This window comes from Nymphaea colorata, chromosome 7 (genome assembly GCF_008831285.2).
Source record: "Nymphaea colorata isolate Beijing-Zhang1983 chromosome 7, ASM883128v2, whole genome shotgun sequence".
Lineage (NCBI taxonomy): Eukaryota > Viridiplantae > Streptophyta > Magnoliopsida > Nymphaeales > Nymphaeaceae > Nymphaea > Nymphaea colorata.
Window position 1 is genome coordinate 22,817,016 of NC_045144.1, and position 11,539 is coordinate 22,828,554.

Consider the following 11,539-nt stretch of genomic DNA (forward strand, 5'->3'; position numbering starts at 1 on the left):
AAACTCATGGAGGCCATGCAATGGAAGAAGAGATTGTTCTGATCCTGAAGCTTTAACCATGTGATTCGGGAATACGCGCACCGGCGGATCTCATCATGCGTACGCCATTCAGAAATTAGAGATGACAGATCCGACATACGGCGAGCCATGTCATGCGTGGTGATCTCAGAATCCTGCTAAGAGCGGGAAAGGAAGAGAAGCTCATCTTCCCAAGCTTGTAAGTTATGGAACTTACGCAACCTCCTTTGTGTTATTTTGAAGTTGATCCTCAGTGCTGCCGGCCGATCAACCGCTGGAGATGACCAACAAAAGTGAAAGATGCTCTTGAACTCACGTTCCCTCAACACCATTGCTCGAAGATGAAACGGCGTCTTGTCTGCCCCATTGCGCGCCAGAAAGTGGTGATAACGCCATGATCAGATATCGTCCGTGCTGGGACAACGGAACGCGTCAACACTTACAAAAGTAAGACAGATTCGCGAGCGTTTTAAAAAAAGGACGTCGATGAAAGTATGGTTTATCGTCTAAGTCAACATGTCCAAAAATAAACGTCATTGAAAATAGCCTTCACGGATGTGTGCTGCTACAAAAAAAAAAAGCCTTTTATTTAAACAATTTAATTTCACAAGCATCATTTCAAACATCTAAAAGGAACGGAGAAAAAGTGAAGATGAAACATAATCTACTAAGTAACCTTGATCAATATATTGACTACTTAAGACGGTGGACTATGTAATTGATGAACTCTTGACCAAGAAAAAAAAGAAACAAAAGAATAAAAAAACCATCGCCCTTAAGCAATTAAGTAGTATTTTATATTACTGGTAGTAAATCATACAAAGATTTTGCCAGACCGAATACAAGGAGTACACAAACGGTGTACGTACGGGCTGGCACTCAGCTCCAAAATAACAGATGTGAGAGATCTTGTAGCCAACCAGAACCTCGAGCAAAGGGTGGCATTCTGCTAGTTTGACAACTTGAGAAAGGATATACTGATCTATGACTTTTTGATTGATGCCTCTGCAATGACATGCTGGAGTTGTGTTCATAAGTTATGATCCTGAGTTTCCTGAAGTTGATGATAGAATGGCAGAGGAAGAGTACTGCAGAATTAGTTGGTCCATGCCTGGATCGTCTTGAATAACAATATTATGGCATTCCAGATCTTGTAGGGAGGCACCACCATTGAGAAACTGAGTCAGTTGCCGCATGTTTGGCCTTGATTCAGGTGCAGCCTGTGAACAGAGCACGCCAAGCTTCAGCACAAGCTCTGCTTCCTCCACCACATAGCTATTCCCAAGCTTGTTGTCCATGGCGTCCAGTATTCGTCCACCCTTCCACAGAGAGTGGACTAACTCCACCAGAACCATCTCGTCACAGGGTCTCTCTGGCTCAATAGGCCTCCTTCCACAGGCCATCTCTAGGAGCAAGGCACCATAAGAGTACACATCGGAGCTCGTCGTGAACTTGCAGGTGCGGGAAAGCTCCGGCGCCATGTACCCAAAACTCCCAACGATTTTGGTTGTTTTGGGCTTGGTCCCATGCTCATAGAGTCTAGAAAGCCCAAAATCACCCAACCTGCCATTTAGATCACCATCCAACAATACATTACTCGCTTTAACGTCTCTGTGCACAACCACTTGCTCCCACTCCTCATGCAGATACAGCAGACCAGAAGCAATTCCCTTGACAATCTTGAACCTCTGTTCCCAACTCAGGCTTTTCCTTCTTATCCCAAAAATATGACTGTCCAGACTCCCCTTTGGCATGAATTCATAGGCAAGGAGCAGCTCCTCGCCTCGTCTACACCAACCCTGCAACTGGACCAGGTTTCTGTGTCTCATCCTCCCCAAGCTTGATACTTCTGCCACAAACTCTCTTATCCCCTGCTTCGAACTATGTGATACTTTTTTCACTGCAACTTCCATTCCGCTCCTAGGCAGCACACCTTTGTAGACGCTGCCGAAACCTCCTTTCCCCAACTCCTCCTTGAAACCCTTGGTTGCCCTGTAGAGTTCCCTGTACGGGAACCTATGTGGGTAGTCCATCTCCCATTCCTCTACCTTCTCAGATGTGAGCTTCCTCTTCTTATGGGTCCAATAACAGATGCTAATTGTAATAATGAGAAACAATATAATCACTAATGCTACAGAAAGGTATAGGTACAGCTTTAAAGACTTCCCTAGAGGAGTACGATCCCGAGGAACAGAAGGAAGGCGTGAGAGGTCCAACTCTTGTGCTTTTCCTTCCATCGTGAAGCTCCAAGCCAAGATATAGTGCTTGCTGAATAGCTTTTGCGTACCAGAAGAGAAGCCAACATACATGTGTTCAAGCAGAATAGGAGACAGGTCAATGGAATATGATATGAGCGAGTGGGTGCGACAATGGGGCTATGGTGACATTCAGCTGCTTCCCCTTCCCGTCATATTCAATCCATGCTTGGATGGGCGTCTGGCTGTCCAGAAGCACCGTTTCTTTCTTGTTAAGCTCTGTATAATAAGCAGCAGATTCGGAGGTATTGGAGATCACACCATTGACGTCGATGCCCACATGGTTTCCATCTCTGTCTTCCAAATCTACTTGTTGAACTGTGTCGAATTCAACTGCAAATATATGATTGTTTGGGTTTACGTTGTTCGACTGGTTGACGAAGCCGAGGAAGGGGCCTCCAGAGGCAGAGCAGAAGTTGGTGGAGGGTGCCAAGACGAAGGCGAAGCCATGACCACCTGGTTTCTGGTCCTTGGATACGATTTCGAAGACAAAATGTGTGCTGAAAGATCGAGTAGTCGTAGCCGAAGGACCCTTTTTGAATTGGAGAATGGCCGGGTAGAACGCTTGTCCTGTGATGCCTGGAAGATTCATGGTACGTTGACCGTTGGTCAGTTGAAGAGCCCCCGTGCTGATAACAGTTGCAAAGCCAGATAAGCTCAGGTCTGACGGTTGGAAGCCATTGAAGGAAAAGGTGCTGTTGAGGGAAGTTGCAGGTGATGTGCGGACGTGAGAAAGAAGAAAAAAGAGGAGAAACCATGGCAGATGAATGGCCATGATAGAGAAGAGGGTTGGAAATTGCTGAAGTCACAGCGTGTTTGTTTCCGCTGGTCGGGGACAGTGGGTGCCCGGGCTGGAATTTATTTGTGGCAGGTCAATGGATTTACAGTTCTTTTTCAAAATAGTCGCTATCTTGTGCATATTTTCATAAATATAATCATAAATAGTAGTTCCAGTTCATACATGTCATAAAAACTTAATAATCTAAGTTCCACATATCTTTTATATTGACAAATTGATGCCTTTCCTATTTTTAATCTTTATACGAGATTGGCCATGTTCACTACATTGTTTAAATTAAATTTATTGGGAAAGAATGCTCTTTTACTGTGGAATAAAAAGATATTTTAATAAATGTACCTCTATAGATGCAGCATGGTATAACAATTTTTTTTTCTTTTCCAAAGAAGTAATTAATGATAAAAAAAATAAAATAGAGAAATTTCATTGGTTTTTTTCTTTTTATAAAAATGTTATATTAGCCTAAAAAAGAAAAGTTATTCATAAGCTCATAGCAAGTTACATATATGATTTCCAAGGATAAACAATAAATTACAAACAAGAATGTAATTTTACCGCCATTTTTATCTCAACAGAAATAAACTCAAAATTGGTAATTATTTAATGTTATGAAAATTTGAGGTGAAAAAGAAATTAAAGATTAAAAAAAAATATTTGAAATGGATTTTGACGAAAAACAGTGGTAGAAAGTCTGTCTGATATTAAACTTTATGCATGCGACACATGTTTGCTGTTTCTTTTAATTTTGAGTACGCTACCTCATGATTTTTCATTTATTATTTTTTGTATCGGTGCAAATTCAAATGCAAGAAAAAATCATAAACGCCAAAGTGGACAGTGCTTCATGTCGATTAGCTAATCCATAATATTATATATATATATATATATATATATATATATATATATATATATATATATTTGTCATCTTGATGCTATCAATTTGTGTAGAGTGGGTTTAATTTCATATTGCATGCTTTTGTTGCTTAGTTTACACAATAAGGTCGACGGTTAACTTAAGACAATAAGACTAGCTTTCGATATATGACAACACTATATGTTTTACGATAACTTATGTGAATGTAGAAACGGTCAGGTACCATAAATTAAAGGAAATAATTTGAGTAATGAAAAAGGCGACAAAGACAGTATATGTTTTCATATTGAATATTTTTGTAAAATATATTAGAGATTTGGCATACACGACAGTCTAAGGATATATGCACGACAGATGGGATTGGATAATTAGTATATGATTTTTTTATAATTTTATTTTGTTCAATATTTAAGGCTAGCTATTGTGGGACCCTTTTTTTTATTAGTTGGGGACCTCAAATTTTCAACTTGATTATGGCACAGAATGAGATGAAAAAGAATTACCAAAAAGAATTCAGGAACTTCTATGAAGCAAAGCATATTCGCTATAGGAAGAACTTCGATCACATATATAAGAAATGAATGTTCCTAGTGTACTTTAGAGAAGAAGAAAATTATAAAAGGACCATCACATAAGAATACAATAGCTTGCTTTTCTTACAAATCCTAAATTAAAGACATATGAAGTTGGAGGGAGTGGGGAGGCAAGACCCCTAATCTCAAATCAACATAACTCAATGACATTGAGTGGCATGTACAGGTGTGTTTATAAACAAATATACACTCAAGAAAAGGAGGTTGAGGCATTTTTCGTATTTTTTTATTAAGAAATGTACATTTTAGATTTTTAACTTTTTATAATCTTTTTTTGTCTTTCTAAAAGAACATATATTTACTTAGGTAAGGGCATTTTGGTCATTTTGAAAATTCATGTGAACAATTTTTTTGTATGCAAGGGTGTGCATGTAAACAATTTTGCTCCTCAATACAGCACCCTCCAAGACGCCAAGTGAGGGCATGGTAAATACATGCGACCAAATCCAACTGGATGCATAACCCATCAAATAAAATATTTGTAGGATATTATTGTTACTTTATTTTACAACCAAAATGGTTCTGCAGTTAACTTAAACTGAGTAGAGAGTTTTGCAGAAGGATGAAGAAAAAGATATATAAACTTATTTGAAAAATGTCAAAAGACAAAAATGTTTTTGGAAAATTCACTTAATGTCACACAGCGTTGCACAACAAGTCAAGTCAGCTTCAACTGGTGTTAAGATATAAACTTACTTGAAAAATGTCAAAAGACATAAATGAGCCGAGCTTCCGATTTGAGTTGTAAGAATTTGACCCATTTAAACTCGACTGGACTCAACTGCATAATGAATGCTGAAATACAATGAGCGAATAGTTAAATGACTAGCAAATAAATAAGTCAACAAGTCAAAAGAAATGAGACAAACTTAAGCTCTAGCTCAAATCGATACTGTCTCATTAAATTCGAGCCTGTTCTATAGAGGCCGAGTTTTCTAAGTTCAGACAAGGTCGTGCTTGACTCAGCTGGGCCACACTTATTATAAATATATACTTTGGAACTATAAATTGTGAGTGCCCATCATCTTCTTGGCACCTTTTTTTTCTCTCCAAGAGATAATGAAAGGTGGACTTTGAGGATTCATTACCAACCAAAAGTCAGGTCTAGTACCATTTTCCTGATTATTTCTTCTTTCTCCTCTTAAATTAAGAAAAACATCACTGTCTTTGCGTCTCATATAATGAAATATCGCCCTATATATATACATAGTGGTCCATTTATTTAAGATAGATATTTGGTCGAGTTTAGGGAAACTGGAAGTAACGGTTTCCTATAGCCATTCGGTGAAGGCAAATCGTCCGCCAAGCGTCAAGTTGGTTCGGCCGTTGTCAAATTAAATACGCGCTGGTGACAGGCTGACAGCAATCAACTTCTTTGAATATTCTTCATTGAATTGCAGTCCCTTTTGTCAACGCCTTGATCAGCGTGACCAAGTCTATCGACTACGTTTTCATTTATTTGATGAGATCGACCTGTCGCAAAACATAGGCAAACTGTACATTCTGAAAATATGGCTTCTTTTTGTGTTGATGTGTATATAAGTTTTGAATAGTTATGTACTTGTTATGAGATTTTATAAAACCGGAGAACTTATTCGTACATCCAATTAATTAATCAGTTCCGGCAAGTAGTTCCGGGATTTGGATGAAAAGAAAAACGACGGCCAGTGCCGAGTGGCGTTTTTTGGCATGTCCGTGCCTTGGCTAAGATCTTTTTGGCCACGGCTCTCAATTATTATTTGCCAAGGTTATGAATGTGGCAGAAGACGTTATTTTCTATTCCCTTCGCCGGGTCAGCTGGCTGTTGTGGTGACTTATTTCATCGGTTTAATTAATTTGTACCTTAGACATCTTCACGGGCAGACCCACAAATTTTTTAAGAGGAGGGCCAAATTAACATTTTTAAATTTTGTCACAAGTAGAAATATCTTTTTTCAAAATTTATATAAAAAACAAGTAAAATTTTCTAAAATTTACATATAATTTTTTTAAAAAAAAATTGAGGTAAGGCCAGAGATTGTAGCGGCGATAAATTGCTGGTGCAATTTATTGCTGGTTTATGTTTTTCCTTTTTTACATTTTTGTGACGAATCACTAGGCTTATCCGTTCATTGAAGTAATATTGCATGAGATACTAGGAAATACTAGGGAACATATATATAAGATTTGAACTATAGAAACAACGTTGTGAGGGGCGCTCTTAATGAACCCTCATTAGAAACGATTTTCAAAAGATACATTTTTGGAAGAATTTTCAAAAGATACATTTTTGGAAGAAAACGCAACTGTATTTAGTTATTTACTTTTACTAACGGTCACCCTTTACTTTTAGTTATACTTTTTAGCCATTCTTACAAGTCTTCTTTGTTGTTGTACAAAATTGGAAGTTTCTTCATAGAAAACAAATTCGCCAACTTAACCAGTTTGTTAATTGCCACCTAATTTTCAGTACCTAATGCCCCAAATTATTGTGAGATAGACTCAAATTAATCGGCCGCCCTAAAAATAATCGAACATGTTGGTGGTACTCCACAATATTTTTTTTTCGTTTTCAATCATTAATTGCGTTGAGACCTATTCCTAGCTCCCTCACGGATATTTGATGATATTTTCAAGTATAGTTTGTAAGATTTTTCTAGTTTTCTTGTTAATAGTCGTGGGGAGCAATGCTCAAATGGACAGGCTGGAATGCATTATGTAGTATGTAGTCGTCCGATCAATAGGAGCAGGGGTGGAGCTAAGGTAAGGATCGGCGCTGGGCCGGGCCGCCGCCGGGCCGGACCCGGGCCTGACAGCCAGGCCCGATAACCAAACCGGGCTGGGCCCGGGCGGGAAGGGCGGCCCAGCGGCGGCCCGGCCGGCCCGACTCCCACCCTCAGGCGGTCGGGCGGTCAGGCGGCATCCGCCCTGAGCCCTCGGCTCGCTCGGTCGCTCCCGTGACCCTCCCTCTCTCTTCCCGTCTGCCTCTCCATCTCCCTCTCTGCTCCCTCCCGTCTCCCTCTCCCTCTGCTCCTTCTCCCTTCCGTCTCCCTCTGCACCCTTCCGTCTCCTTCTCCCTCTGCTCCCTCCCGTCTCCCTCTCCCGTTTCCCTCTCCCTCCCTCTCCCTCTCCCATTTCCCTCTCCCTCTCCGCCTCCGTGCACCGCAGCCCTGCTCGCTCCCCTCCCTCTCCGCCTCGGTGTCCCTCTCCCTCTCCGCCTCCGTCCACCGCAGCCCCTCCTTCTCCCCTCCCTCTCCGCCTCCGTCCACCGCAGCTCCCATCCCTCTCTGCCGCGATGGCCGGCCGGCCTGGCGGCATCCGCCGGCGGCCACCCACGAAGTTGGGTGGCATGCCGGTGAAAAACCACCGCCCACCTGCTGTTCGGCAGGCGAGCGGTGGAGGGCCTGGACGAGACACTTGACCGCTTGGGCGGTCGAACGCGGGTTGGGTCCGAAGCGCAAGTCGGGTTCGGAGCGCGGGTCGGGTCCGCCAAACGGGCCGGGCCGGGCCGGGCCTGATTTCTGTGGACCAAGCCCGATACCCGACCCGGCCCGGCCCGGCAATATATGGGGCCGGGCCGGGCCCGCCCGGCCCGATACCCATCCCTAAGCTAAGGGGGCACATGGGGCGTGTGTCAAAATTGTCATATATATAAATTTTAAAAATTGATATTTTGGTGAGTGTCAAAATTTAAAACTTTAGTTCAACTTCTATTCAACCTCTCTCATGATTTTTTTTTAACTCTGCTCCTCAATAAAAGGCTAAATCTACCAAAAAAGAAGGAAGGTCTTATATGTGAGTTAAAGTAAATGGCATCTTACCACCGTGCCCACACTGCTTTGGACCTTAAAGGTTAAAAAAAGAGAAAGAGAAAGAAGGTTTCAAAATATCATTTGACACTACTCAACCCATGGCCTAATTAAGGGGGGAAAACACTTGCTTATAGAATAACTGTATAAAGAATAACTATATAAGTAGAAACAAATTAAAAAAAAACGGGGGTGGAGGACGCTGGATGCAAGAAAGTATAAACAAATAAAGAGCATCTTAACGAGTAGAACGTAAAATATATAATTGTTAGTGGAAATTAAGTTCATATTGAGAATAATATAATTTTTAAAACATATAAAATGCAACGAGAAGAAGTAACGATAAAACAATGGGAGAAATGAGAAGCCGTGATCATTTCTTCACTATTTAAGCGGTGGACTAGGTCAAGGTGGTGAACTCCTGATCGAGTTTAGAGAATTAAAAATAATATTATGTAAAGTGCTGTAATTCGATTATGTATACACATTGTGGTAGGCGATACCTATACGTGGACTGGGAAATGGTATAGGGTGACCAGATTATTAAAAAACAACTAAAAACAAGAGTTCTCACAACGAAACCGGTCATGTGGAACCTCAAGCAGAGTGTCAAGCAGAGTGTCTTATTCAGAACTTCAGAATGCTTCACAACTTGATCAATGGCTTCAACTGATTTCACTGCAATGAGATGCTGGAGTTGTCTGCATAATTTATGAGCCTGAGTTTCCTGAGGTTGATGATATAGATACCTTCCCCGACGAAGGATTGTGCAGCATCAGTTGGTCCATGCTGGCATCTTCTTGAATAATCAGATCCTTGTACCTTAGATATTCTTGTAAGGAGGCCTCACCATTAAGAAACTGAGTCAATTGCCCCATGGTTGGCCTTGATTCCGGTGCTGACTGTGAACAGAGCACGCCCAGCTTCAGAATAAGTTCTGCTTCATCCACCACGTAGTTATTCCCCAGCCTCTTGTCCATCGCGTCCAGTATTCGCCCACCCTTCCACAGCGAACGGACTAACTCCACCAGAACAACCTCCTCAGGGGGCCTCTCTCGTTCAATGGGCCTCCTTCCGCAGGCCACCTCCAGGAGAAGGACGCCATAAGAGTAGACATCGGACCTCGTCGTGGACTTGCTGGTGCGGGACAGCTCTGGCACCATGTAACCGAAACTCCCGACTATGTGGGTAGTCTTGGGATTGGTCCCATGATCATAGAGTCTGGCGTGTCCAAAATCACCCAACCTGCCGTTGAGATCACCATCCAACAACACATTACTTGCTTTAACATCTCTGTGCACGACGACTTGCTCCCACTCTTCGTGAAGATACAGCAGGCCGGAAGCAATTCCCTTTACAATATTGAATGTCTGCTCCCAACCGAGGCTGCTCCGTTTCATCTCAAAAAGATGGCTATCCAGACTCCCGTTTAGCATGAATTCATAGACGAGGAGCAGCTCTTCACCTCTTCCACCAACCCTGCAATTGGACCAGGTTTCTGTGCCTCATCCTCCCCAAGCTGGATACTTCTGCAACAAACTCCCTCATCCCCTGCTTTGAATCATGTGATACTCTCTTGACTGCAACCTCCATTCTGCTTCTGGGCAGCACACCTTTGTAGACAACGCCAAAACCTCCTCTCCCCAACTCCTGCTTGAAACCGTTGGTTCCCCTGTAGAGTTCCCTGTACGGGAACCTATGTGGGTAGTCCATCTCCCATCCTTCTATCTTCTCAGACGTCAGCTTCCTCTTCCTTTTGATCCAATAAGAAATGATAACAGTGATGATGAGCAACAACAGAGCCCCTAATGCTACAAAAACGGACAAGAATAACTTAAACGACTTCCACAGAGGAGTACGATCACGAGGAATAGAGGGAAGGCTTGAGAGGTCCAGTTCTGGTGCTTTTCCGTCCATCGCGAAGCTCCATGCCAAGATATAGTGCTTGCTTGCTAGAGCTAGCGTACCAGAAGAGAAGCCAACATACATGTGTTCGTTCAAAACAGGAGATAGATCGATGGGATATGATATGAGGGAACGGTTAGGTTTGAGTGGGTGTGACAATGGAGCTATGGTGGCATTCAGCTGCTTCTCGTTGCCATCGTACTCAATCCATGCTTGAATGCGCGTCCGGCTGTCCAGAATCACATTTTCTTTCCTGCCAAGCTCCGTATAGTAAGCAGCAGGTGCAGAGGCATAGGATATCACACTGTTAACGTCGACGCCCACATGGTTTGCATCTTTATCCTTCAAAGTTGCTTGTTGAACTGTGTCGAATTCAACTGCAAATATATGATTGCTTTGGTTTCCGTTGTTCCCCTGGTTGAAGAGGCCGAGATAGCGGTCTCCCATGGCTCCGGAGAAGTTGGTGGAGGGCGCCACGACGAAGGTGAAGCCATGGCCACCTGACTCCTGGAGCTCCAATACGATTTCGAACACGAAACGAGTACTGAACGATTGAGTTGTCTTAGCATTCTCAGAGTTTTTGAATTGCAGAGTGGTTGGGTAAAATGCGTGGCCGCTTCTGCCTGGATCATCCCTCGTAAGCTGACCGTCAGTTAGGCGAAGGGCCCTGGTTTTGATAACAGTTGCAGAGCCAGATAGACTCAGATTTGACGGGCGGAAGCGATTGAAACGAAAGGTGCTATTCGTGGAAGTTGCAGGTGAGCTGCAGATATGAGCTAGAAGATGAAGGAAGAAGAGGAGAAACCTTGAGTTCTGAAGTGCCATGATACAGAAGATAGATGAAGATCACATAAATATTCACAAGGGATTCGTCCTCACCATTTGGTGTATGGAGCTCTCTTTATGTATGGATAGGAAGGGACCAAGGACGAATGGCTGGAATTTATAATTCTTGCTGGCTATGAGAATCTCAATTTTGGATTTTAAATGAACCAACAAAAGGGTTACCTTGAAAAGGAATAAAAACTAAAAAGAAGATCAAATAAAATATTTATTTGCTCTTATTTCAAGGACATGCAGATGCAGTGAAATGGAAAAATTACTGTGGAACATTTAACAATAGCATAATTTTTAAATCTTGCATGTACCAAGATACACACCATTAATATCTTTTCACTTTCCTTGAATATTTCCACAAGAGGCTAATTAACAATGTGGTTTTCAAATGATTTTGGATCATTTATTTAAGAAATGATTATACTAGTCTTTTTTTTTTTATAATCTTCTTACCAATTAGCTCAGAATTA

The 11,539-nt window shown here is 42.1% G+C and overlaps 1 protein-coding gene and 1 pseudogene across 1 annotated transcript; both read right to left on the reverse strand.

Moving 5' to 3' along the window:
* Positions 1 to 950: 950 nt before the first annotated feature.
* LOC116257910 (L-type lectin-domain containing receptor kinase SIT2-like) lies at positions 951 to 3,068 on the reverse strand (annotated as a pseudogene).
* A 5,782-nt stretch (positions 3,069 to 8,850) lies between these two features.
* Positions 8,851 to 11,057, reverse strand: LOC116257223 (L-type lectin-domain containing receptor kinase SIT2-like). The gene is given in 2 exon segments (XM_050078627.1): positions 8,851 to 9,800; positions 9,802 to 11,057. Coding segments are annotated over 2 exon segments (2,019 nt in total). The 3' UTR covers positions 8,851 to 9,037.
* Between the last annotated feature and the right edge of the window lie 482 nt (positions 11,058 to 11,539).